The following is a 23,639-nucleotide window of genomic DNA, read 5'->3' on the forward strand; positions in this document are numbered from 1 at the left end:
ATCCATTTCTTTTATGATTTGGAAATTTGTAATTAATTTCTTTGATATACCTGCGAGAATTCCACTACTGATCTGTCTACCTTTGGGTAACAGTTTCATACTAAAACCTTTAAAATCAAAATATTTTAATTGGTCAGATTAAGGTTTGCTTCTTGAATAATGAAGATATCTACATTATTATCTGAAAGTATTTTGGCTAGTTCAGTCTTCTTAGCTGATGTTATACCACCAACATTCCATTGTAAGATGTTTAGTTGATTCTGTACCATTAAAGTAGTCCCTGCCCGGAGATCCGATTGGGGGACTATTTTACCTCCGGATAATTTTACCTTAATGGTACTCATTTCATATTGGAGTGAAAATGGCAAGTTGTAGCTGATTTAAGTGAACACCATATTTTAATGTTTTGGTGGCTACTTCATTCACACACAACCCCCAGAATGTCTGGAGGACCACACCTGCTGTTAGTCGACGGGTCCACTGGACCTAGTTGGGAGATCTTGTTGATCACCAACTTTCCCTCCTTAAGCCACTGGTGGACGATTTTAGTGCCATAGCAGGTCAGCACTAGGAACAGAAAAGTAGGAAGGGTAGGAACGAAAGTGAAATGAACCCCTAGGCCTCGAATGCTCTAATACTGTCGGGGTCGAAGAAAGTAAGAGTTCAGTCAGAGGACTGGATAGGAAAGGGTAAAGAGAGAATTAGGTATTGGATAGAGGAAAATTATACCAAATTCGGTCATTAACTCATCAAGCTGACCAGTGCTAATTGATGAGTAGCCCCTCCCTTTAGTTCAGCTTGTAAAATTATGCTTACTAACAGCTGCACCACGGGAAGTTAGGGATGGGACATTGGGTATTTGACCAGGTTGGTTCCTTAAAGCCTTCAATGGGAAGGATTAATGGCTCTCCCCCCTGTATTCGACAAGTACCGTTTTGCAGCCATGAGAAGAAGTATAAAGAAATGCTTAAATGGCAAAATGACCAATTCGTGTTATCGCAAATTCGACATAACTCTATCATGACATAAAACTGACATCCTATCTATTAAAATAGGGTAACACGCACCTTATTCAGAAGCTCTCGAAGCTTTTGTGACTTCTCTTGCATAAGTCGCTCACGTTTCTCTTTGGCCTGGGCTTGCTTGGCTTGAAAGCAGCGTAAAGTCTCTGGTAGAGTACGACGACGTGATGGAGATGACAACTTTTGGTGCAATTCTAAGGCACGACCAGGATGACGTGCTTCCATTTCCTCCAGTTGTTCCAATGCATCTACGCGTTCAGCCCATGACATGCCTGTCAAAAATAAAATGAGAATGTTATATCCTGAAGAAGAAATAGAGGCATTTCATGTATAACTCAAATTCAAGGTAAAAACACTGAAAATGTATTTCATGTCCGTAAAAATCAGTTACCAGTTCTTCCTCTCCTCAGTGAAATACATAAGTTTAAATCTGGTCTAAGGCAGTGAATTTCTAAGGACAACAGAAATCCTTAGCATACCTCCTTCAAAATATACAATAGATGCAATTGAAAAGATGGTTCAGACTATTCTACGTTTTTCTGAAAATGGAGAATTTGTCCATAGCACCTACTGTGATCTATCAATCATCAGAAATTATTGGACAAGCTCGTATGTTACAGAATAGTCGGAAATGAGTTGAAATTATTTAAGTCACATTTATATAATCATAAACAACCTGTAAATGTCAATGATTTAGATTCATCTCAATCATCAATCAAACTTGGAGTACATCAAGGTTCGTTTTGGGAACAATTTTGTTTTTGACTTACTAAGTAACATGTTGTTGTTGTTGTTGTTATCTAATGCCGGGCTTTGGCAACGAAGCCATTAGCGTTCTTGCTCTCCAATATTTCTCTGTGGTGGATCCATCAGGTAGAACTTCACAGGTTATGAGATGATCTTCAGTCATTTCTTCTTCTTTGTTGCATAGAGGGCAATTTGGATTTGTGTAAATTCCTATTTTATTCAAGTGTTTGGCCAAATAATCGTGTTCTGTAAGCAGTCTGAATTTTGCTACTGCAGATTTACGTGGGATTTCTGGAATAATTTCTGTTTTTTTTTATTAAAATGCTCCATTTTTTATCTTTGGCTTTGGTACACAGTGCTTGGTTTTGCTTGATTTTATATTTATTTTTAATTAGTCTTTTGATGGATATAAAAGGTAGGTTTGTATTTGTATTCTGAATTAAATTGGATCCTTTTTTGGCAAGAAAGTCAGCAGTTTCATTTCCAGCAATTCCGCAATTTGCAGGTATCCATTGCAATTGAATTCTTTTCTGTAGTTTTTGAAGTTGTTGGATCATTTTGTGACATCCTTTAATTTGGATTGACATCATTTTATATGAATTTATTGCATATAATGCTGCTTTAGAATCAGAGAGAATGACAGCATTTTGAAATTTATCTATTCTGTATAGTAGGTGTTGGAGTGAGATATGAATAGCCGTTATTTCTGCATCAAAATTTAGATTGGTTCAGTGCTAATGGTTATTTTTAAATCAAGAAAAAATTTTCTTTGTATTATTTACTTTAAAATCTGTGTTTGAAAGAATGCGTCATTATACAAGTCAGGTAAAATTTCTTGAACTTCAAATAGTCAGTTGGAATGGGATGCTCACATTGAACAATTAACAGCAACTGTTCAGGATTTTTTTTTTATTAAACCTTAAGTCTACCCACACCTTACATGAGAACTGTTTATTTTAACATGTTCTATAAAACATGTAAAATTCAATAACTTTAGCTTGATTTTTAATAATGCTGACACAAATATTAAAACTATAAATTGTTGTAGAGAGTAAAATAAAATCTACAAAAGGCGACAATAATTAGAAAGTATCACATACATACCATTTTCCCACAGAAATAGATTTTAAAAAGCAACAAATAATACTAACATAAGATAAACTGCTTGAAATTGGATTTCTGCAAAACAAAAATCTCACTAGAAGGTTATTTAGAACATACCTTCAAAGTAGCAAGATAATAAGAAGTCACAAATGAAATTTACATAATTAAGTTAAAATCTCAAGCCTCAATTAATATGTGGAGGCTATGAAGGACTAATTTTCTAAATTCATTTCTTCAAGAAACCAATTTCTATTACCAATAATGCAAACATAACAGAGAATTTGTTATGCAATATGTTCCTGAGGAAAAAAGTATACAAACAGAACTAGTAATCTCAAGAAACCAACCAACCAACCAACCAACCAGCTACTCTACCAACCAAATATAGCTAATCCAATAGGAAAGTCACCATACCTTCTAACTGTGTTTCATATCTAGCTTCCAAAGTCAAACTATCTTCTGGAATCAAACTTCTCTGAGACTCTGACAGCTCCTTTTGCCGCTCGTCATCATCCTCTTCAGGACCAATCGTTGCTTCTCCATCTGTTTCTGTCTCATCTGTTTCTGTATCCACCTGTTTCAAATTAAATAATTAAAATACAGGTAATTTTCTAAGCTTTCATCGTTAATTTCGAACAACGATTAATTATTTTGGAACTGATATTTACTCTATGCACAAATATCTCGTGTAGTACAATGTGTCCTACTGGCCATGCACCAATTCATGGTAATAAAATTAAAATTTTTAGAATTATTTTAGTTTTTTTAGGTTTTTATTTTATTATTGATGATGATGTTCCAGTATTCAAAGTTTGTGAACTATATATCACTCGAGTATTTATAAACTACACAAATATGAAAATGCCAACTCTAGAGGACGGAAATTCAGGACACATTAAAAAAATAAAGAAGCATAAAAACTTATAAAGAATTTCAATGTAAATACACTTGTATTTTGACACTGAATTAAACAATTAGAATTACCTTCGTGTTATTATTTGGTTGTAGCGGTGTAGCCCTATATTAAAGAACATGCTATAAGTCTGTACAGGGATTGATATGTCCCTATACTCACTACATTAACATTGTTTAAAAGAATACTAATTACTTCCTTTGCTTCTAATAGTTCTTTGTTTGTCGAAACATAATCAAAAAATTCTCTACATGACATATCTAAGTTCGTCTTTACCAAGAGTTCTGACTTTATAAGTTCGGCCTCATCCAGTTCCTCTCATCAGTCCAGAGATTCTTTATTTTTTTTTAAACTTGCTCCACATAAGCATTGCTAATTGGAAGAGCATGTATGTGTTCAGCAATTTTCTTTAAGTTTGACACACTACATGCCTTCAAAATAGTGTCCCAGCATTCTTGAGGAGTTGGTAAATCTTTCAGTATCAGCATCATCTCTTTCAATAGGCAATACTCTTGGTATAATGCATCACCATTTTCAAAGTCCAGTTCTATATTAACATGCAATATATTCACAATTTCAGAAAGGACACTGAATGTGAAAGTATCATTAGGCTTAGAAAAGTGATTTTCTTAAGAAGTGAAGAATCGTAATCAAACCATTTTTGCAAATAGTCAATGGCCCTCTGATACACATATGTGCTTCCATCTTAAAGAGATGCACATCAGAATCACTCAAGTTATTCAAATGCTGATTTACTGCCAAGCCATTACAAACTACATCGGATCTCTAACAATGAAATATCAATATGAAATTTCAGAATATAATATTGCAATGAGCAAAATTCCGGACACTAAACATCCTGAAAAGAATTTAATTTTTTTCCTGCATAGAGGACTGATTTCCTGACAATCCAGAAAAATTCCGGACGGATGGCAAACCTATACTGTACTCGCCAAACTTAGATGACCCCCAGCTCAGAGGAAAGAAGTCACATCAACGTGTACTCATGTTTATGTTATGCATTTAGCTGCATTGGATGACTGAATTGCTTTATAACAGCAGTATCATAACTCGTGTATAGCAAGTGGATCGTAGAACTCCAGTTGCCTCAGTTTTATATTACCTCTCACAGAACTAACTTCTTTCTGTGGTGTTATCAGTGAAGTAAAATAAAATGTCGAATATTTTTAGGCCTTAGTTAGATAGTGAGTGCTCAAGTGATGCAGTAGTTATTAAGTGGGAATGGGGTTTTACCAACAAGAAATATAAATAAACTCGCTTCAATTGCTACAGAGTCTGAATTAACAAGTGTGAAAAAATTTTTAACATGAGAGACACTGAAAAATATGAAACGCCAAAAAAGTAACATAAGAAAAACTCGAAACAGACATTCGAGAAACTATGCGATTTTTCAAGGAACTTGCTGTGACAAACAGTATTTGAATTTTACAAAAAAGGAGAGGAGTCCATGAATGACAAACTTATTCAAGTTATGCGTGACAAAACAAGAGGGTCGCAAGTAAAACGAAATGGGACTTCTCAAAACCTTAAAGGATGGCCTATATCTGAAATAATAACAATATTAAGAAAGTCCTTTGAAAGTGTAACTCCTCATTTGTGAACTAATTATGTGAAACATGTAGAACAAATTGAAGAGAACTATTGGGACCTGTAGCCTGTTTCCAACGACCCTGTCGACACAAATTTTATAATTGATCTATAGTCATCTTTAGAAGATGGGATTGACACATCACTTGCTGAAACTGAGTAAATGGTGACTTCCTATAATTTATTTCCTTGTTTTATGTACTTTATTCCGTGTATATATACAGTATATATATAGTAAAAACAATCTGTTAAATATGCAGAATTTCGTCTCTCTGCAGTTTCTTTATGTAGGTTAAACTTCATAAATATTATTTTTAAATAATTTGCTTACCCCATTATTCGCTTAGTAAGATGTGGCAATGCAGCGTTACAAATAGGCGCAAGCACCATGAATCACCAGCAATGGGTTGAGTTATCAGAACTGCTATAAGAAGTGGTGTGAGGGAGGTCATCTAAGTTTGGCGAGTACAGTATATATGATTACATACAATTTATAGTGTACCATCACGTTACCCTACACATGTCACACCATAACTTTCATTTGTATTAACATATTTTTATTAGCTATTAGCTACTTTATTAATAAGTATAAGTAAAAGTAAGTATCGTAGATGGGAGGATAATATTAAAATGGATTTGAGGGAGGTGGAATATGATGATATAGACTGGATTAATCTTGCACAGGATAGGGACCAATGGCAGGCTTATGTGAGGGAGCCAATGAACCTGTGGGTTCCTTAAAAGCCATTTGTAAGTAACTATTAATAAGTATATCTTAAATTATAATTTTCATTGACATTGCCTTCGTAATTGCATTAGAGTAGCCATTTTTATCAGTCCTATTGGTCATAACAAGCCTCATATATTACTTCCATTTAACCTTAACTAATGATCCTTTTTTGTAATCTAATCCTACTATCTTAGTCCAGTTTTCTATTAATTTTCTTCGCATATGTCACAAGATTCCACTTCCTACTTAAAACATATTTTAACACACTACTGCCTTCTAGTCATATTCCACCATTTTCTAAGGTTATTTTCTTTCCGATTCTTCTTCCCCTTCATTGCCTATTTGCTTCCAATTTATAGATGCTCTCACAACCTCTTCTCCCTCATTTCTCACCCATTCCTGAATACTTCTGCACCAACTCCCCATCCTCTCAATTGACTTCATGTGTAATTCATTAGCTCCACTACCTCCTCTCTTCCCCTCCCTGATTGCCCTTTTTTAGTTTATCCATCTCTTTCTTTCACTCTTTTGTATCATACCATAATCTTTTGAAATCACGTCATTATTGCTCATTCTTGACTCATGTTGATTGTTGCACCTTCTTTCATTCTGCTCGTTGACTGCTGATTCTTGCATAATTCGATTGGTGCCTTGCCTCCACTCAGCACTATCATGAAAGCTGGTTCTAGTCTTCCAATGCTTGGTGATTAATTCTCCATTCTGCTTATTTTTCTCTCTTGCCCATATGTTTCATTCGCCCTTGATGATATCTGCCTACCACAAGATGATTCTTGCATATTTGCTCATACAAGGATTTCCCTCTGTTCATCTGACCTGTGTTGCTTCTTACAGTTAATATATTCTTAACTCAGCTGTTCCAATTATCTTCATTTGATCATCTTTATTTCGTGCTTCTGCTGATACTTTTTTTTTTCATTCATCGAATGATTTCTTATCCACAATTCGGAAGTTTCAAAATTCCTTTATATTATTCCAAATCGTATGTCCTCCCATTTATTTTTCGTTTATCATTGCTTATTGTGGCAAACTGTCCTTTTTTTCTTGCCTTTTTTAGGAAAGATAACAGTAATTTTCTTCTGCTTCTTGTCATAACTAAAGTCTCGCTTGATTTGAATTCTTGTTCCTTTCAATTTTTTTTAGTTCACTCTATTTCTCATGCTAAGATATTTAATTAGAATTGGGCAATTTCTGTATTTGCCTAGTCTATGTATATGCTGCTTTTACGTCTCTTCACTAACATTTAAATTGAATATCTCCCAACACATTTTGTAAACTGAATCTTACATTTCCATTCTGTACTCACATCCATTTTCTTTTATTCCGAAAATTATAAAATTCTTCTTCTGTGGTTAACTTCTAAATACTTAATTTTGTTCTTTATTTGGTTATTTTCCTAATATAGTAGTCTGCTATAGCAGAAAGAATGTTCAATAATAATAACAAAACATTGCTTTAAATGTTCATTATCACAAATACTTTTTTTTAGTAAATTGCCTTTTGCAGTTGACTCCACACAAAACAGTCAATAGGATCAAGATTTGGACTACAGAGTGGTCATAAATCTGGTGCTACGAAATCAGTACAGCATTCCATTGTGTAATTTGCCTCAGGAGATTGCGCCCATCTTGCATAAAACAATAATTTGGCACGATATCTTCTATTTCTGGAAGCATCTGAGATAGGAAATCTTTACAGTATAATTGTGCTTTCAGCTTTATTCCCTTTTCAGTGAAGAGTAATTTAGTTTTTCCTCCATTAGAATTTTCCATGGAAACCATTGTAGAATCTTTTTAACCGTAATAGAAAAAACCTCTGTCATTCTAAGTTCTTTTAGGAACCTCAATAGTAATTTAGTTTTTCCTCCATTTGAAACTCCTGAGGAAACAAACCATCATAGACTCTGAGAAATGTAATCTTTCTCGAAATAATCTGTAAGGTGTACATACATAAGTGTTCTGCCCATGGGCAGGTCTTTCACTGCAAACCCAGCTTTCTCCAATCTTTCCTATTTTCTACCTTCCTCTTTGTCTTCTCATATGATTCATGTATCTTAATGTCGTCTATCATCTGATATCTTCTTCTGTCCTGAACTCTTCTCCCATTCACCATTTCTTACAGTGATTCCTACAGTAGGCAGTTTCTTCTCACCCAGTGATCCAATCAATTCCTTTTCCTATTCCTGATTAGTTTCAGCATCATTCTTTCTTCACCCACTCTTTCCAACACAGCTTCATTTCTTATTCTGTCTGTCTACTTCACATGTTCCATTCTTCTCCACATTTCAAATGCTTCTATTTGCTTCTCTTCACTTCGTCATAATGTCCATGTTTCTGCCCCATACAATGCCACACTCCATACAGAGCACTTCACTAGTCTCTTCCTTAGTTTTTTCCAGAGGTCCGCAGAAGATGCTCCTTTTTCTATTAAAAGCTTCCTTTGCCATTGCTATCCTCGTCTTGACTTCCTGGCAGCAGCTCATGTTACTGCTTACAGTACATCCCAAGTATTTGAAGCTGTTCACTTGCTCTATTGTTTTAATTAAGGATGTGCAAATTTTAAATAAAATCTTTTGTATATATATAAAATTTTAAGGTCATCTTCAAAAATTTTTTTTTTTTGCCTCATTTAGAATTCGCAAATTTACCTTTTTTATTTTTCTGCAACAAGCATGGTCTTCATCTTGTTTGCATTTATCTTCATTCCATACTGCTCACAGCTGTCATTTAGCTTCAGTAGCATATCCCTTAGTATCATCTCCTCTTCTGCTAACAACGCCATATCAACAGCAAATCTTATGTATTTTATTCTTCTTCCTCCTACTTTTACCCCTCCCATGTTCTGAAAACAGGTCTTCACCAAATCCTCCAAGTAGATGTTGAACAAGGTAGATGAAAAAGGGCATCCTTATAGTACTCCTCTCCCTATTTCACTTCCTTCAGACATTTCTTCTCCTATCCTAACTTTGACTTGTTGATTAATATATAGATTACTGAACAGCCTCTTGTCTTTCCAATTCACACTTATTTTCTTCAGAATGTCCATCAATTTGTTCCAATCCACTCGGTCAAACATCTTTTCTAAATCCACAAATACTGTACACACTTCTTTATTCTTCTCTAAGTATCTTTCGCCAATTGTTCATAGTACTCCAATTGCATCCTATGTAACTTTTCCTTTTTTTTCTGAAGCCAAACTGCTCTTCTTCCAAATGTCCTTCCATCTTAGAATATAAACATCAATTCAGTATTCGCAGGAGAATCTTTGCCGAGTGCGATATCAGGCTGATAGTCCTCAACTCCTTACATTTCTTGGCATTATTTTTCTTCGGTATTGGCAGTAACACAGTCTCTGAAAAATCTTCAGGCCATTCGCCTTTCTCATATATTTCGTTACATAATGATAGAATTTCTTTCTTGTCTTCACCCAAGCATTTCACTAATTCAATATCATCTTTTTTTCGTCATAGTATAAAAACTCTATAATTCTGAGTGTTTAGGAACCTCAATAGTAAATTGTTTTTCATGTGTAAAGCATATAGGCTCTAGCTCGTCGTTTTTGTCTATAGGATTCTTTTAATAGAGTTACATTATTCCTTTTGAAACATTTTAATCCCAAATCGAATTCACTAATATCTCTGACTGAGCAGTGACTTATACCTGTATGTCATGCTGTCTTGTGAATATCTGAACTTGAACCTGGAATTTCATCTTCATTACAGACCAATTCATACACTTATTGTATCTTTTCTGGAAGACGAACAGAATGAGATCTTCTGCTTCCAACTTAACATCTAATGCTGCCAGTTGTTCATATTTTGCTAATCAAACGTTGCACACTTGATAGACCATTTTAGCTAAACGTACTTCTTCACAATTTGACAGGTAGATAAATTGTCATATTCATGTAAAGGCTTAATAAAAATCTTATCTTGGTTTGTTATGCAACCTATTACCGGTATTATTCCTTAAATGAGAGTTCAATGTGGAAGAAATCAAATGAAGATTATTAGACAACAAATGAGAAAACCTAGGTACTAAATTCATGTAACAGCATAATGGCTTACAGGGCAAAAACCTGTGATTATGCACTGGCTTACAAAAAGTATTACAGTACTTTTCTAATCTACAATAACTGGGAAATTTTTCCATGAAAGAAGCATTCAAGTGCAATCATTAGCAACTGAAATACAAACATTTAAATTTTGTGTCTTTTTTTTTTTTCTCCCCATCCTCTCTCCCTTCACGTATTTGTACATAGGTACATAATGGACCATATCATTCACAACATCACATGGTGGAAATATTCCCCTTTCTCCTGCAAGAACAAGTTCATATGCCTGCACATGTCCTGCAACACACTTCTTAACACTGGAGAGTGATTATTTCCATTGTTCGTGTAATTGCCATCCACAATACAGGGGTTATCTTTATAAGCCCTACTTTCAAGTAACCTCACAAAAAAAACTGGTGCACTCAATCACCAAAGAAGCCTCTTGGCATTTCCATAATTTCATTAGAAGTATAACACATTGCACTATCCTGCTGAAACCAACAGTCACGTTCATCAAGTTTTAAGGAAGCTACAAGCTGTTGAGCAATATCTGGGTATACAGCACCATCTACTGTGGTATCAAAGAGCAGTAGTCCTACAATCCTCTGACATGATACTTCACAACAAACACTGATTTTCTAAGAATGAAGCAGTACCTTATATAAGACAAGGGAATTTTCCACAGCCAAATTCCTACTTTCTGTCAATTGATGTATCCATTTAAGTGAAACCACTCTACATTGCACATACCTCTGTTACGATTTACAGGAGAAGTATACCTCTAACAAAAATACCCTCTAATGGCATGGAAGACTCTTTGTGAAATGATAAATTGTTAGCTAAATTTCAAGATTACATCATTCCACCTGTTTGCAGTTGTAATCTTCTACACAGTTGCCAAATGTCTCAACATAAACCACAGCTGTTACAGTTAATTAATAAATTATCATACTCGGAGTACTGGAACTTAACGGATGTGCTATATTTAAAAAGGATTAAGTGGTATTTCAGAAAATGGACATGAGATACACATACCTCAATTTCTGTAGTTTCCAATTCATGAATTTCTTTCCTCAGCATTTCCTCCTCTGCACACAATTCTTTACTTTTTCTTAATTCTTCTTCATCGAATAAACTTTTTTCTTCCAAAATATCTTCCAGTTGAACATCCAAAATTATATCATCAGCATTTTCATTTCTTCTGCAAATAAAAATATTTTTGCAATTAACTAGATCAAGATCAAATAAATAGGTCACTTTATTTTACCGTTTTATAAAACAGTAACATGGTAACAGTTATGGTGAACGATGAAGCAGAAAGGACAGTGCAATGACTGTAAGCAATGTGAATCATGGTGATATTTATGATGACCAGAAAAATTATGAATACTGCTAGAATTACTGTAGAGGGCTATATGACACAGACACGCGCACATGCACGAATGCACACACATACACAAACATGTTATAAAGTAACAGCATTTAGTCATTGGTACTAAGTTGTATGATATTAGGACAATAAATTAAGGATAGATTTACAGAAAAATGTAAAAATTTGAATGTAGTATTACTATGAATGTAATGGGACATCCAGTGAATAAAGATTATAAAAAACATACACATATGCCATGTCTTTATGTGCAATTATACCTACGTAACAGTCAGTCATAGGACATCTACATTTTTGATGTAGTTTCGATTTCTTTCAATGTCTACAGCATATCCTGCATGAAGTTGTATCTTCTTGTAAGACTTCCATGAAATCATATGGTTCTTATGATGCAAACTGTTTTCATGTATCCTGAATCCAGAGTTAATTTCTGTAGCCCTTTCCAATAATAATACAGGAGCCAAAGTTGAAATTTCCAGTCAATTTTGTGCATTTATATGAACGTTCTGAATGAGAAACAAAATGCCAAAACAGTTCTGACACTAGATTTCACACAATAATGTGTAAATTACACTATGTCAATTGGAAGTTTCTGTTTCTAGTACTACTGAATATCAAAACATAGAAACTTTCTGGTTTGTATGTTTAAATCATATTATCCACCTACATCCACGATGTTGCATTCATTTAGAGAAGAATAAATAGTTTCATCAGTATCTACACTTTCCTGTTCAAGAATGCATCATACTACTGTACACTTTCAGTAGTAGAAGGTTTCACTATGAACTTTTCATATTGCTCTCTTGTTCATTTGTTTTCTTATCACGTCATTAAATAAGTAAAACCTAATTTTTATTGTGCGTTTTAATAAATTAGCTATTATCAGTATTGCTGGTAAATAAAACAAATATTGGCCTCCACACACTTCGCCACTTCAAATAACAGAAAACTCAGATCGAACTGTCAGAACAAAAAAGCATACTGCATTGTAAGTTAATTTCTGAGTTTCGTCTGTGAAACAGTTCACAAAACCAATTACCTGTAACATTATCGAAGTCTAACAAGCAAATTGCAAACAATGTTCGTTACTTCATCCATGTGTTGGATGATTGTATGGTAGGATATAATTTTGTAGCCACTAAGACTGCACGATCTCAACCTATGCAATTTTTTATCAAGGACCTTGAAACAAACTCTCACATGTTCAGACTGAAGAATGAGAGACTGATTGACAAAAACATTAAACACACAACTCACCAATGCAATTAGAAATCAAGCAACAAGTTACAAGCTTTTTCAAACTCAACATGGACAAAACAAACCACAGAACACTATTCTCTTAAAACCCAAATACTCCCAGTGAAAAGCAGCCAAAACATTTTACAACTAAAAATTCCCTCTGGACTAGAACCAATCAGCAAAATGCTAAATCCACTAGATTACCAGTCTTATAACTGGAGCCCGGAATTTTAGGTGCTAAAAGTTAATACTGTTCCTTGGTATAGTTTGTCATTCTTGTCATTCAGTATTTTCCTTTTGGTACCGTTAAAGGTCTCTAATCCTCTTAACTAGCACTTACAAATTAGCGCACAGTTTACAAGATACATGCCCAGTCCTTGTGACTTTGTTGTCTATTATTACACATCGGACTCCTGTGAACTAGGCTTAAAACCTTCCTCACGGGCACCACATCCATTCATCTACACTCAATGTCATCCTTAACTTTTAGCACCTAAAATTCCGGCTCTACTTAAAATGTCGACCTTACATTAATATATGAATCTCAGAAAACAAGAAATGTTTAAACAAATGGCCATAGCAACACTAGAAGAAAGATATCCACCGAACTTATGGTTGAGAATTTATACAGACGGCTCACTAATGACAAATGGAAGATTGGGTGCCGAAGTGTACTCAACATCCACTACATTGCAGTTGGCAAAAACAAGGCAAACTTCGATTGAGAGATCAAAGCCATCCACACAGCATTACAACTGATTTACAGACAAGCACTTAACAACGCAGTAATCCTCTGAGACTCCACAGCAACATTAGAACCAATAACATCCGATAAATACCACTATCTCTCAAACAACCAGTGAAGTACGACAACTAAACAAAACACTTACTAAACTAAGCAAAAAAAAAAAAAAAAATCCATTTCCAATGGATACCCTCCCATGTAGAATTACAGAAACAAAATAGCAGATTCATTGGTTAAAAAGTGAACCAACATTCACTTCTCCAAAACATCAATAAATCTATATTCAATAAAGAATCTAATCAAAAGAAGAACCAAAGAACAATTCCTCAAAGACAGCTCACAAATAACAAACAACAAAATATGGAAAAACACACAAGACTCCTGAAATAACAACAAAAACAAAACCAGAAAAGAATTAACAACAATCTTCCAATTGAACACCGGCCACAGCTGCCTTGTAGCTCATCTGCATTAGATAAAAGTCTACTGAAGTAGCCAGTGTGTAAAATGTAATCCAGCTGGACACAGTCACTAACAAGGACCATCTTCAGGAATGCGACAAACTAAAGGTGCATCGCTCTTATTTCCGGCAGCCAATCACATTGCAGGTCGGCTACATTTTAAAAGTATGAGTCTTGTCATTCACTGCTGATGACATTATGCACTACCTAAGGCTCGATAAATAATGAATATAATTGCCTGCCATTTTAGTTCTTTCGTTGGCATTAAAAGAAAGCACACAAAGATGCTATTTGCTGTACCGTTAAACATTATCATGTCATAGCTCCTATGAGAGTCGATTTATTATCATAGAAGCTATGACATGATAATGTTTAATGTGCGGCAAATAGATTCCTTGTCTAGTAGCTCGGCAACGAATGATAATATCTACCTAGACTTCATAGAGCCTTCACTTTCTAAGGCGTAAGCAAAGAGGAGGAGTCACGCCAGAAATAACAGTAAATATATAATATATATATATATATATATAATAAATATATAATATATATATATAATATATAACTATAAATAAATACATCAACATAGTAGAATGTTATTGGGATACCAGAAGACAAATGAAGTAAATCTTCAGATTCTGCCATTATAAACCAACCAACCTGATTGACAATATTTAACTGTTGAAACTACATTTTCGTTTCGGTATATTTATAGATAACAAAATTTCAAAATATTCGCACTACACCTCTACATATTCACACATTGTAGCACCCTGAAGAATGAAAACGAATGTTGTTACAATCAGATCAACAACTGATAAACATAATTATTACCAGTGCTATCAACATATGATAATAAAAGAAAAAGGTCATAAATTAAATAGTTCTTCATGGTGGCATTTACTAGTGTTCAAATCTATAATTGCACAGTAAACTAAAAACAAAAATATAACGTAGTGTAAAATACAATGGCAAAGCATTATCATCACAAAAAGGGGACATCTGACCATTCCCAAATATATATTGGGAAGAGGGACATTTTATTAAAACATGTTAAAATCCCGGAAAAAAAACGGGATGGAAGGACACCCTAGTGTAACATTTAATTAAATGGGGTTGTTCTCGCCATTGGAGTAATTCAACTCATTCTTGCACCAAAAGCAAGAACTCCAAAAGGAAATAACATTTCAATGCTAGACATTGTGGTATACCTGGAAACGAGAAAGTCGATAATATTGCAAAACAGGCAACATATTTGCAACCAAGACCTCTTCAAGTGATATCTCTATCCAGTGCTTTTGCTTCAGTAAAGTCTCATTTTACAAACCTAGAGATCAACAATTGGCTCTCTTCTGACAAAGGAAAAATTTTACAGTCTGTACAAAAGAAACCAAATGACCTGGAAATGTACAAAAACTTGCCCAGACATGTTCAAACATTTTAACAAGTGCCAGAACAGGTCACATTGTCACTCAATTGTACCTACACCGATTTCACATTTCTGATAATCCTACTTGTCTGTGGTGTAATAATCACGATGAAATCTGGAACACATTCTTCTATACTGTCCATCCATAAACCACAACAGAAGCAAATTAAAATCATCAGTACCAGTTGCAGAAGACACAGCCCTACAGTATATATTGACTACACCCCAACTCTGGCTACTAGCAACAGCCATCTATAATGAACACCAATCAAAATACCACTCATTTCTCGTGAAAAACAAAAACTGAACAGACTACAGTGGACTATAGTGGATTTTATGTTGTCAGCAAACAGCTGGATACATTAAGAAGATTGATTGATTGATTGATTGATTGTACCAAAAGCAGATTCCCAGCAATGCTAATGATTCAATCCATTCACAGCAGGATCAGTTTTTTTTATGAAAGTCTATATTAGGAAAAACACATTTATGCATGAAAGACAAAATAAGAGGGAAACAGATGAACAATGAACAACAAGGAAGATCGAGATTGGAGTACTATGTTACTTTATATGACGCCAATCTATAGCCCTACAAAGAATCTGGAATGGTGGCACTATGAACTCACTCATTCCACTTTTATTACAAGTAAAATAGTGCTTCTACTAATAAAAGCATTTCACTCACCAATATTGCTACTAACTCTACAATAATGAATAATGAATCATGGAACTGCTGAACAAAATGTTGATAAGTACTACAAAACTCTTAGTGATTAACCATAAAATAACACAGCAGCTATTTCTCCCTTCAAATTTCTATATTTACAAGAGTCACAGATTTGAGTAATGAATAGGAGATTATTATATAAGCACATGCAAGAGTTCTGAAGAATCAGACTGAAACTGATAACAACAGACACACGCATACAAAGTATGTACATTCACAGGCATCGATCTTTGAAGAACAAACTTCCACATAACCTTAAGGAATTTAACTGATTTAATTTAATTAAATAATTCCAACACAGAAGTATTTAGAGACAAAATATGTAGGCAAGAACAGAACTCATAAAAAGTTAGTAATTTATTTGAAATACTAAATAGTTCAGAGGATGTTGCCAATAAAAATTATACATATGTACATTACTACTTACCTATTAAGCTTTTCTTCTTGGGTTTCTATAAGTTTACTCTTAATATCCACAGACTTCATATTCCTTTTCTTCTCTAAATGTTCTAATCCCTGCTTTGTGCTTCCAATGCTCTCAGAGATCAATGTGACTTTTGAAACATTTTTTTCATTCATGTGTTCCTCAGATTTTACCTGCTTCTCATTTTTTCCTACAACACTGATTTTCTTATTTTGAATCACTGGTGATTTTATAGATTTTAGCAATCTTTTATTATTACCTTCATTAATGTCTTTAACATCTTTCTTCAGCTTTGCAATATTGGTATTATTCCTGCGTGTCATTGTCAAAGAAGAACTTTTCTTTTGTTCAGAAATTTTCTTGCCATCTGTGATTGAAGGTGGCCGCACCTCTACCTCTAAGAGAGCCAATGCTGGAAGTGATGTTGCAGCACTTGGCTGCTGAAAACGTGATTTAGCAGCATACGGTCGTGAAGCCATGCTAACACTTCCTTTCCTTTCCAAGGGACGGCACTTAATATTGCCAGCACTGCGTGAGAGGGATGACACTAATCCTTCTACTTTACTAGCTGGTGATATACGTGAGCGAGATCTGCTCTTTACCGTTTCCCAACCCTGCATGTCATCTAAAATCAAAGATAAACAAAATATAAGAAATAGAAAAATATTCATAAAAATTCTTATCACAATATTTACAAAACATTTAAAGTATAAGTGATTTTATATTCGAGTGTAGGCTCTCACGACCAGCGTCAATAGGAGAAAAGTTTTCAGGGCTATGAGGCCGTGGTCCGTTGATTGTGTGACCAAACATTTCGTTTACTGCTGCGGAGAACATCTTCAGTGGTGTAGATTACTGGTGCAGCTGGTTCTACTGCACACGCACTGGTTCATCATCACGTGCAGTAGAACCAGCCGCATCAGCAATCTACACCAATTAAGATGTTCACCGTAGCAGTGACCGAAATGTTTGGTCACACAACCAATGGACCACGGCCTCATAGGCCAGAAAACTTTTCTCCTATAAGTGATTTTCTTTCTTTTTTTTCCTTTTAACAGGAATTATCATTAAAGGCCAAAGGAACAATTTCATTTCTTGTTATGACAATATTATCATATCAACTTTGTAGTAATATGTTTTTACGACGACTATTTTTTTTGTTCAATTAATAAAATGCAGCAATTTTTCATAATTAAAGGTACATCATAAAAGCTCACTACCAAAATACTGACTGCAATAGTAATATGCACATTTAATTTTCATAAGTCCAGCATTCAAGTCTGATCGCTGACAGATGAAAATATAAAACATTACTGTATCAATGTTTATCAACAAATTGCAGAGTTTCTCGTATTAATAACTGAAATTAAAGGCCGAAATATCCACATTATATAAGTTATCACAGTGCAAAAATATGCATAATTTATTTTCATTACCCACACTGATACTGATACAATAATGTTAAAAACATATACAATCTTCAGAAGTAGACTTTTGGATAATCCATAGTAAGCTGGAACTCAACATTTTCAATGTTTTGGAACTACATACATATTCCATCTTCAGGCCAAATTAGTAAGAGCTGTACAGTTAGCTATCTGTTGGGGTCGTTATGCTTGGCTATTCCAAACAACTGGTCCAGGCGTAACAAAATATGTGATCCTTCAGGTCATATTAATAATTTGTCCTGACTATATACAATTCTCAAATGCTTGCTTACTTATTGGCTTTTAAGGAACCCGGAGGTTCATTGCCGCCCTCACATAAGTCTGTCATTGGTCCATATCCTGAGCATGATTAATTCAGTCTCTATCATCATATCCTACCTCCCTCAAATCCATTTTAATATTATCTTCCCATCTACGTTTCGTCCTCCCCAAAGGTCTTTTTTCCCTCCGGCCTCCCAACTAACACTCTATATGCATTTCTGGATTTGCCCATACGTGCTACATGCCCTGCCCATCTCAAACAACTGGATTTTATGTTCCTAATTATGTCAGGTGAAGTATACAATGCGTGCAGCTCTGCGTTGTGTAACTTTCTCCATTCTGCTGTAACTTCATCCCTCTTAGCCCCAAATATTTTCCTAAGAACCTTATTCTCAAACACCCTTAATCTCTGTTCCTCTCTCAAAGTGAGAGTCCAAGTTTCACAACCATACAGAACAACCGGTAATATAACTGTTTTTTAAATTCTAACTTTCAGATTTTTTGACAGCAGACTAGATGATTAAAGCTTCTCAACCGAATAATAACAGGCATTTCCCATATTTATTCTGCGTTTAATTTCCTCCCGAGTGTCATTTATATTTGTTACTGTTGCTCCAAGATATTTGAATTTTTCCACCTCTTCAAAGGATAAATCTCCAATTTTTATAGTTCCATTTCGTACAAAATTCTGGTCACGAGACATTTAGTTTCAATACAAAGTGAACACTCAAAAGTCCTCTGTTAAACACAATCACTATCGTCCTAAAATCTCATAACATACCATCTTCATTTCCAGCTCCTGTCCTTGGTAGTACTTCAACTGATACTGTTGTCTGTGACACATCTGTACCCTTCACCTTGTCTGCCCAGCTACGTGCACCCGATGAGGCTGAACTGTTCAGAGATGAATTCGAACCACTTCTCCTATCCAGAGTAGACCCCGATTCTGGAATACTTTCAACTTTGGGAGCTACTGAAGACACAATACCATTTTGTTGACCACCTGGACGACACTGAAACAAACAACAGATTAACAAATTAATTTTTTGTATACTTTTTTGTGTATTCACTCTTATATCTATGCATTCTCAAAGCTCAAAACTGTTACAAGAATAGAATTTCGCCTTACGTTGTCCTTAGGTTGTCCACATCATTACATTTAACAGTTTAAAAGTGTTTTAAGTATGAAGTATAAAGCAACAGCATTATTTTTCCTCCGATTTCTATGTACAATTTGAAATATGAAAATTTGAAATAAACCCCTGATCACATATGTATATAACAGATTGACTATCCCCATGTTAAAAACGGTAACACGTGGACGAGAACAACCATCAGGATCACCACTGTCGAATGCAAACAACAGCCAGATGGAAGTACAGTTGCTCCATGCAATTCAAATGAGAGTTACAACGTGACTTCTTATGCAATAACTAGATGGCAGCATAGTGAAATTGATAAAAGTTGTTGCTGTCAAACCCTATAAGACTGAGCAATTTGTTACATGTGATCTGGGCTACCACATAAACATCCTGTAGGCAAGTAAAGAAATCCACGTCAAGATGGAGAGCATGGCAATTTTTCGAATTCATGACTGCAATGCAAAAAAGTCGCATGTTCATATCTTCAACAGTTTTTAAGTTGAGTGAAATTCATCAGCAACTTCTGGATCACTGTGTATTATAGGAGGACAGGTTCCATTATGTACCTAACATTCTTTTTCATTCACATAAACTCTAAAATGTGTGTATGTACGTAGCTAATGCCTACCCACTTCACTTTATGTAATTCAGGTTCTGCATACTGCAGATAGATGACAGGACTGTGACCCATTTTCTAGTTGCACACCATTTCATCGGGCCACACTGTACATGACGTGTATCTATGGAGAGTTGTACCACGTACTAGGGTGAGTGTACATGTAAGTCTTTGTGTAACAGTGTAGGAAATAAGTGATGATGAAGATGAGGAAGGGAGAAGAGGAAACCCAGTGCCAGCACATAGCATTCTCCTGTCGAATAGCACCAAGAGGGCCATCAAGCTTAACGTCCCCGTCTGACAAACGAATCACTATCAACAGTGACATATACCTTCTCTTCATATTCACTGCGGAGAGATTTGGGATTTAACCCAGGCATATTGGTGCACAACCTAGTGATTAGAAGATTTGCACTGCCACCTCTCCTAGCCTTTCTTTTTTCTTAATTTTATTTTAGTGGGTTATTTTACGACGCTATATCAACATCTCATGTTATTTAGCATCTGAATGAAATTAAGGTGATAATGCCAGTGATACCTACTACTACAATGCTGGTGAAATGAGTCCGGGGTCCAGCACCAATAGTTGCCCAGCATTTGTTCATATTGGGTTGAGGGAAACCCCAGATAAAACTCAATCAGATAACTCGTCTCGGCCAGGATTCAAACCCGGGTCACTGTTTCGTGGTCAGCACTAACCATTACTCCACAGGTGTGAACTCTCTCCTAGTCCCAGGGAAAGATAATTTCAGACCCCACTGGGAATCAAACCCAAAATGTGCTGTTACCTATTGTAAAAAGATTACCTTTCCTAGTTTTTGTAGTGTATCAAAGACTTTCTTAATTTACTGTATTATTTTCCTCACTGAGATTTCAAAGAGACAAGGTATTCTGTTCCAGATATTTTATAATAATTAATAAAACACATTTAATGACAACCTTCTCTTCACACCTACCTCCAAGTAATAACACTTTTTTGTAATTAATTTAACTAATTCACGAAGTTAAGCCACTTAGCTATATGGGACATCAACGATATTTATATACATTAAATAGGCTCAGACAACATTTTCTTCCTACCTGTCTTGCTGCTAAGGCTGGTCTCTGTGTCTTGAAAACAGCAGTTACTGGCTCCACTTTTCTTATGGTACTCCCTCTGCCAGGAGGTCTCACATCGGTGGAAGTTCGGCTTCGTACAAGCCGGGGACTGCTGTAAGTTCTAGGAGCTGTTGAACTGGACTGAGTTTGAATTTTAGCACTAATTGGACTATTAAGTCTCGAAACTGCTGCATAGGCAGGTTTTGCAGACAGCGGAGGTCTGATGGCTGGTGTCACAGTTACTGCTCGAACTCCTGCACGTGGTGGGGCTACTGGTGACCTTCCAGCAGTCACAGTTTTATTGGCTACATTGGCTATTGGTGTGGCTTTGTTGACAACTGCAGGGACAGTGGCAACAGACTTCTGTGGAATGGAAAGAAATCTTATACCATCAGAATCCTCTACACATTCCTCTAAGTCTGTCTGAGAGGCTTGATGAACCATAACAGGAATATCCTCTGGTTCATCTTCACAAATTTTCACATGATCATTCTCCACTTGATTTTCTTTCTTTTCATTCTCTACCATTTCAGCACTATTTACGACAGGAACATCAGGTTGAACCAAAGGATTATTAACAAAACCATTACATATTCTTGACTTCTCTAAATCATTTAACTTTTCACTGTCATTACTTACACAATTAATTATCTTCTTTTCCTTCCCAGTTGCTTCTGTTCTGTCAACTGTATCACTTTTCTCATTATTATTATTTTTTTCATTTTCTGTACTGTTTCTGTCATATTCCACCTCCATTTTCAGATTGAAGTCTCCTGTATCACACACGTTATTTGTTTCCGGAGTTGTAGTACTTAAAATAATACTACCTACCGTGGCATTAAGTAGAGATTCTGACTGCTTTGCACTTACTTCTGTGTTAGATGCAATTTCCAAGCTATAATCTACATCAACATTCTTATTTTCTACAATTGTATCTTTATCTGTCGTAATTTTAACTGGTTTATTGATACATTGATTGTACCCATTATCAGTTACATGTGATGAAGCATCTTCATCTGAAACAATATTAGCTGCTGTTTTATTTACATTGCTCATGTTCAACAACTTATTTTGAGGAATAACATGATCCATAGTAGCAGTATTATTGTTCGCAACACTAAAAGCATCATTTAATATAGTCTTGTCTTCTTGCGTATCATTTTGTTTTGTAGAATTATCAGGATCTGCATTAAATGCAAGCTCCGTTTTCAAAGAATCTGATATTCTAGTTTCTGTACATAATATTTCAGTTTTCCTTTTTAAATTCTCAATTTCTGGTGATGAGTTTGAAGAACTTTTGCTGTCCTGCTCTGCAACAGCTATATCATCAGTAACTGTTGTCTCCATATTCGACATAGGGCGAATCTGAAATCAATAAATTGATAAAGTTATTCATATAACATTGGTGGTTGTGGTGATGGTGGTGGTGCTATCAGTATCAATAAGTAATACAATAACAACAACAACAACGATGACGAAATCAGTAGTTGCAGATAGTGACCCGTTTTCTCGAAACTTATTTATAGCTCAGCCAGTGCTGTAGTTGGATTGGTATGGGTCAGTATGACATACCATCTAAAATAAAAACTCGCTGTTACTGTACCAAAAAAAAAAACATAGACTCGAAAAAGTATTAATTATGTTTAAATAATCTTTAATAGACTTTTAAATGCAGGATGTTAGCTATTTGAAAAACATTTTGATTTTGATATATGACATAAAAGTAGTGGCTGGCATCTGCCTACGTGCATAACACCAAAGTTATTCAATGAGTTTATTCATACTGGGTATTTTGGATATTTTAACTCTAAAAAAGCACGTTTAGACACTTAAAGTAGATTTTACAATATTAAAGTAGGCTCTAAAATACTCTTTTTGGGAATTTTATAGGTACATCAGAAGAGGACAGCAATGTTAGAATTAAGATATTGATAACTAAACTTTTGTATCTAAATTATATCATTGTGCAAATTAGATTTCATTATAGGTATGGTACCCTACAAGGAGACAGCAGTGTTAGAATTAAAATATAAACAGCTAAAATTATACACTTAAATTTATTTATATAAATTTGACGACACATATATTAGGTATTTTAAAAAAGGACAGCAATCTTTGAATTAAAAGGGAAGGCAGGGTAGTGCAGAATTCCTGCAATTGCATAGAATGTGGCTGCTCAAGACATTAGTAATATCTTTACTGTAATGCATATACACTGATAATATTCAAACTGAATTTATTTTTTCAATGTTGATATGTTGTGGGTTGTATCATCCCGCTGTCGCTAAGTAGCAATGATATGTTGTGGGATGTATCGGCGTGTTTCCACTAAGGAGCAAGATGCACATAGAGTGTCACAGAAATGGTAATGAACTTTCTTCCCGAACAAGTGTCAACTTAAACATTCCATGTTAATAAAGGAAACTAAAATGATATACCTCGATTTAATTAAAATATTAATATAT

At 35.0% G+C, this 23,639-nt stretch overlaps 1 protein-coding gene across 3 annotated transcripts in view; it reads right to left on the reverse strand.

The window, feature by feature from the left end:
- The window catches only part of ssp3 (short spindle 3), a 383,163-nt gene that overhangs the window by 337,474 nt on the left and 22,050 nt on the right, over positions 1 to 23,639 (reverse strand). For all 3 annotated transcript variants that reach the window (XM_069826376.1, XM_069826375.1, XM_069826377.1), the window contains exons 5-10: positions 21,157 to 22,539; positions 19,100 to 19,331; positions 16,613 to 17,234; positions 11,231 to 11,396; positions 3,288 to 3,447; positions 1,068 to 1,294 (exon numbers count right to left, since the gene is read on the reverse strand). In XM_069826376.1, the coding sequence (XP_069682477.1) occupies positions 1,068 to 1,294; positions 3,288 to 3,447; positions 11,231 to 11,396; positions 16,613 to 17,234; positions 19,100 to 19,331; positions 21,157 to 22,539 (2,790 nt within the window). The remainder of the gene's footprint in view (positions 1 to 1,067; positions 1,295 to 3,287; positions 3,448 to 11,230; positions 11,397 to 16,612; positions 17,235 to 19,099; positions 19,332 to 21,156; positions 22,540 to 23,639) is intronic.

The sequence above is a fragment of the Periplaneta americana genome, chromosome 5 (assembly GCF_040183065.1).
Source record: "Periplaneta americana isolate PAMFEO1 chromosome 5, P.americana_PAMFEO1_priV1, whole genome shotgun sequence".
In the NCBI taxonomy this organism is placed as follows: Eukaryota; Metazoa; Arthropoda; class Insecta; order Blattodea; family Blattidae; genus Periplaneta; species Periplaneta americana.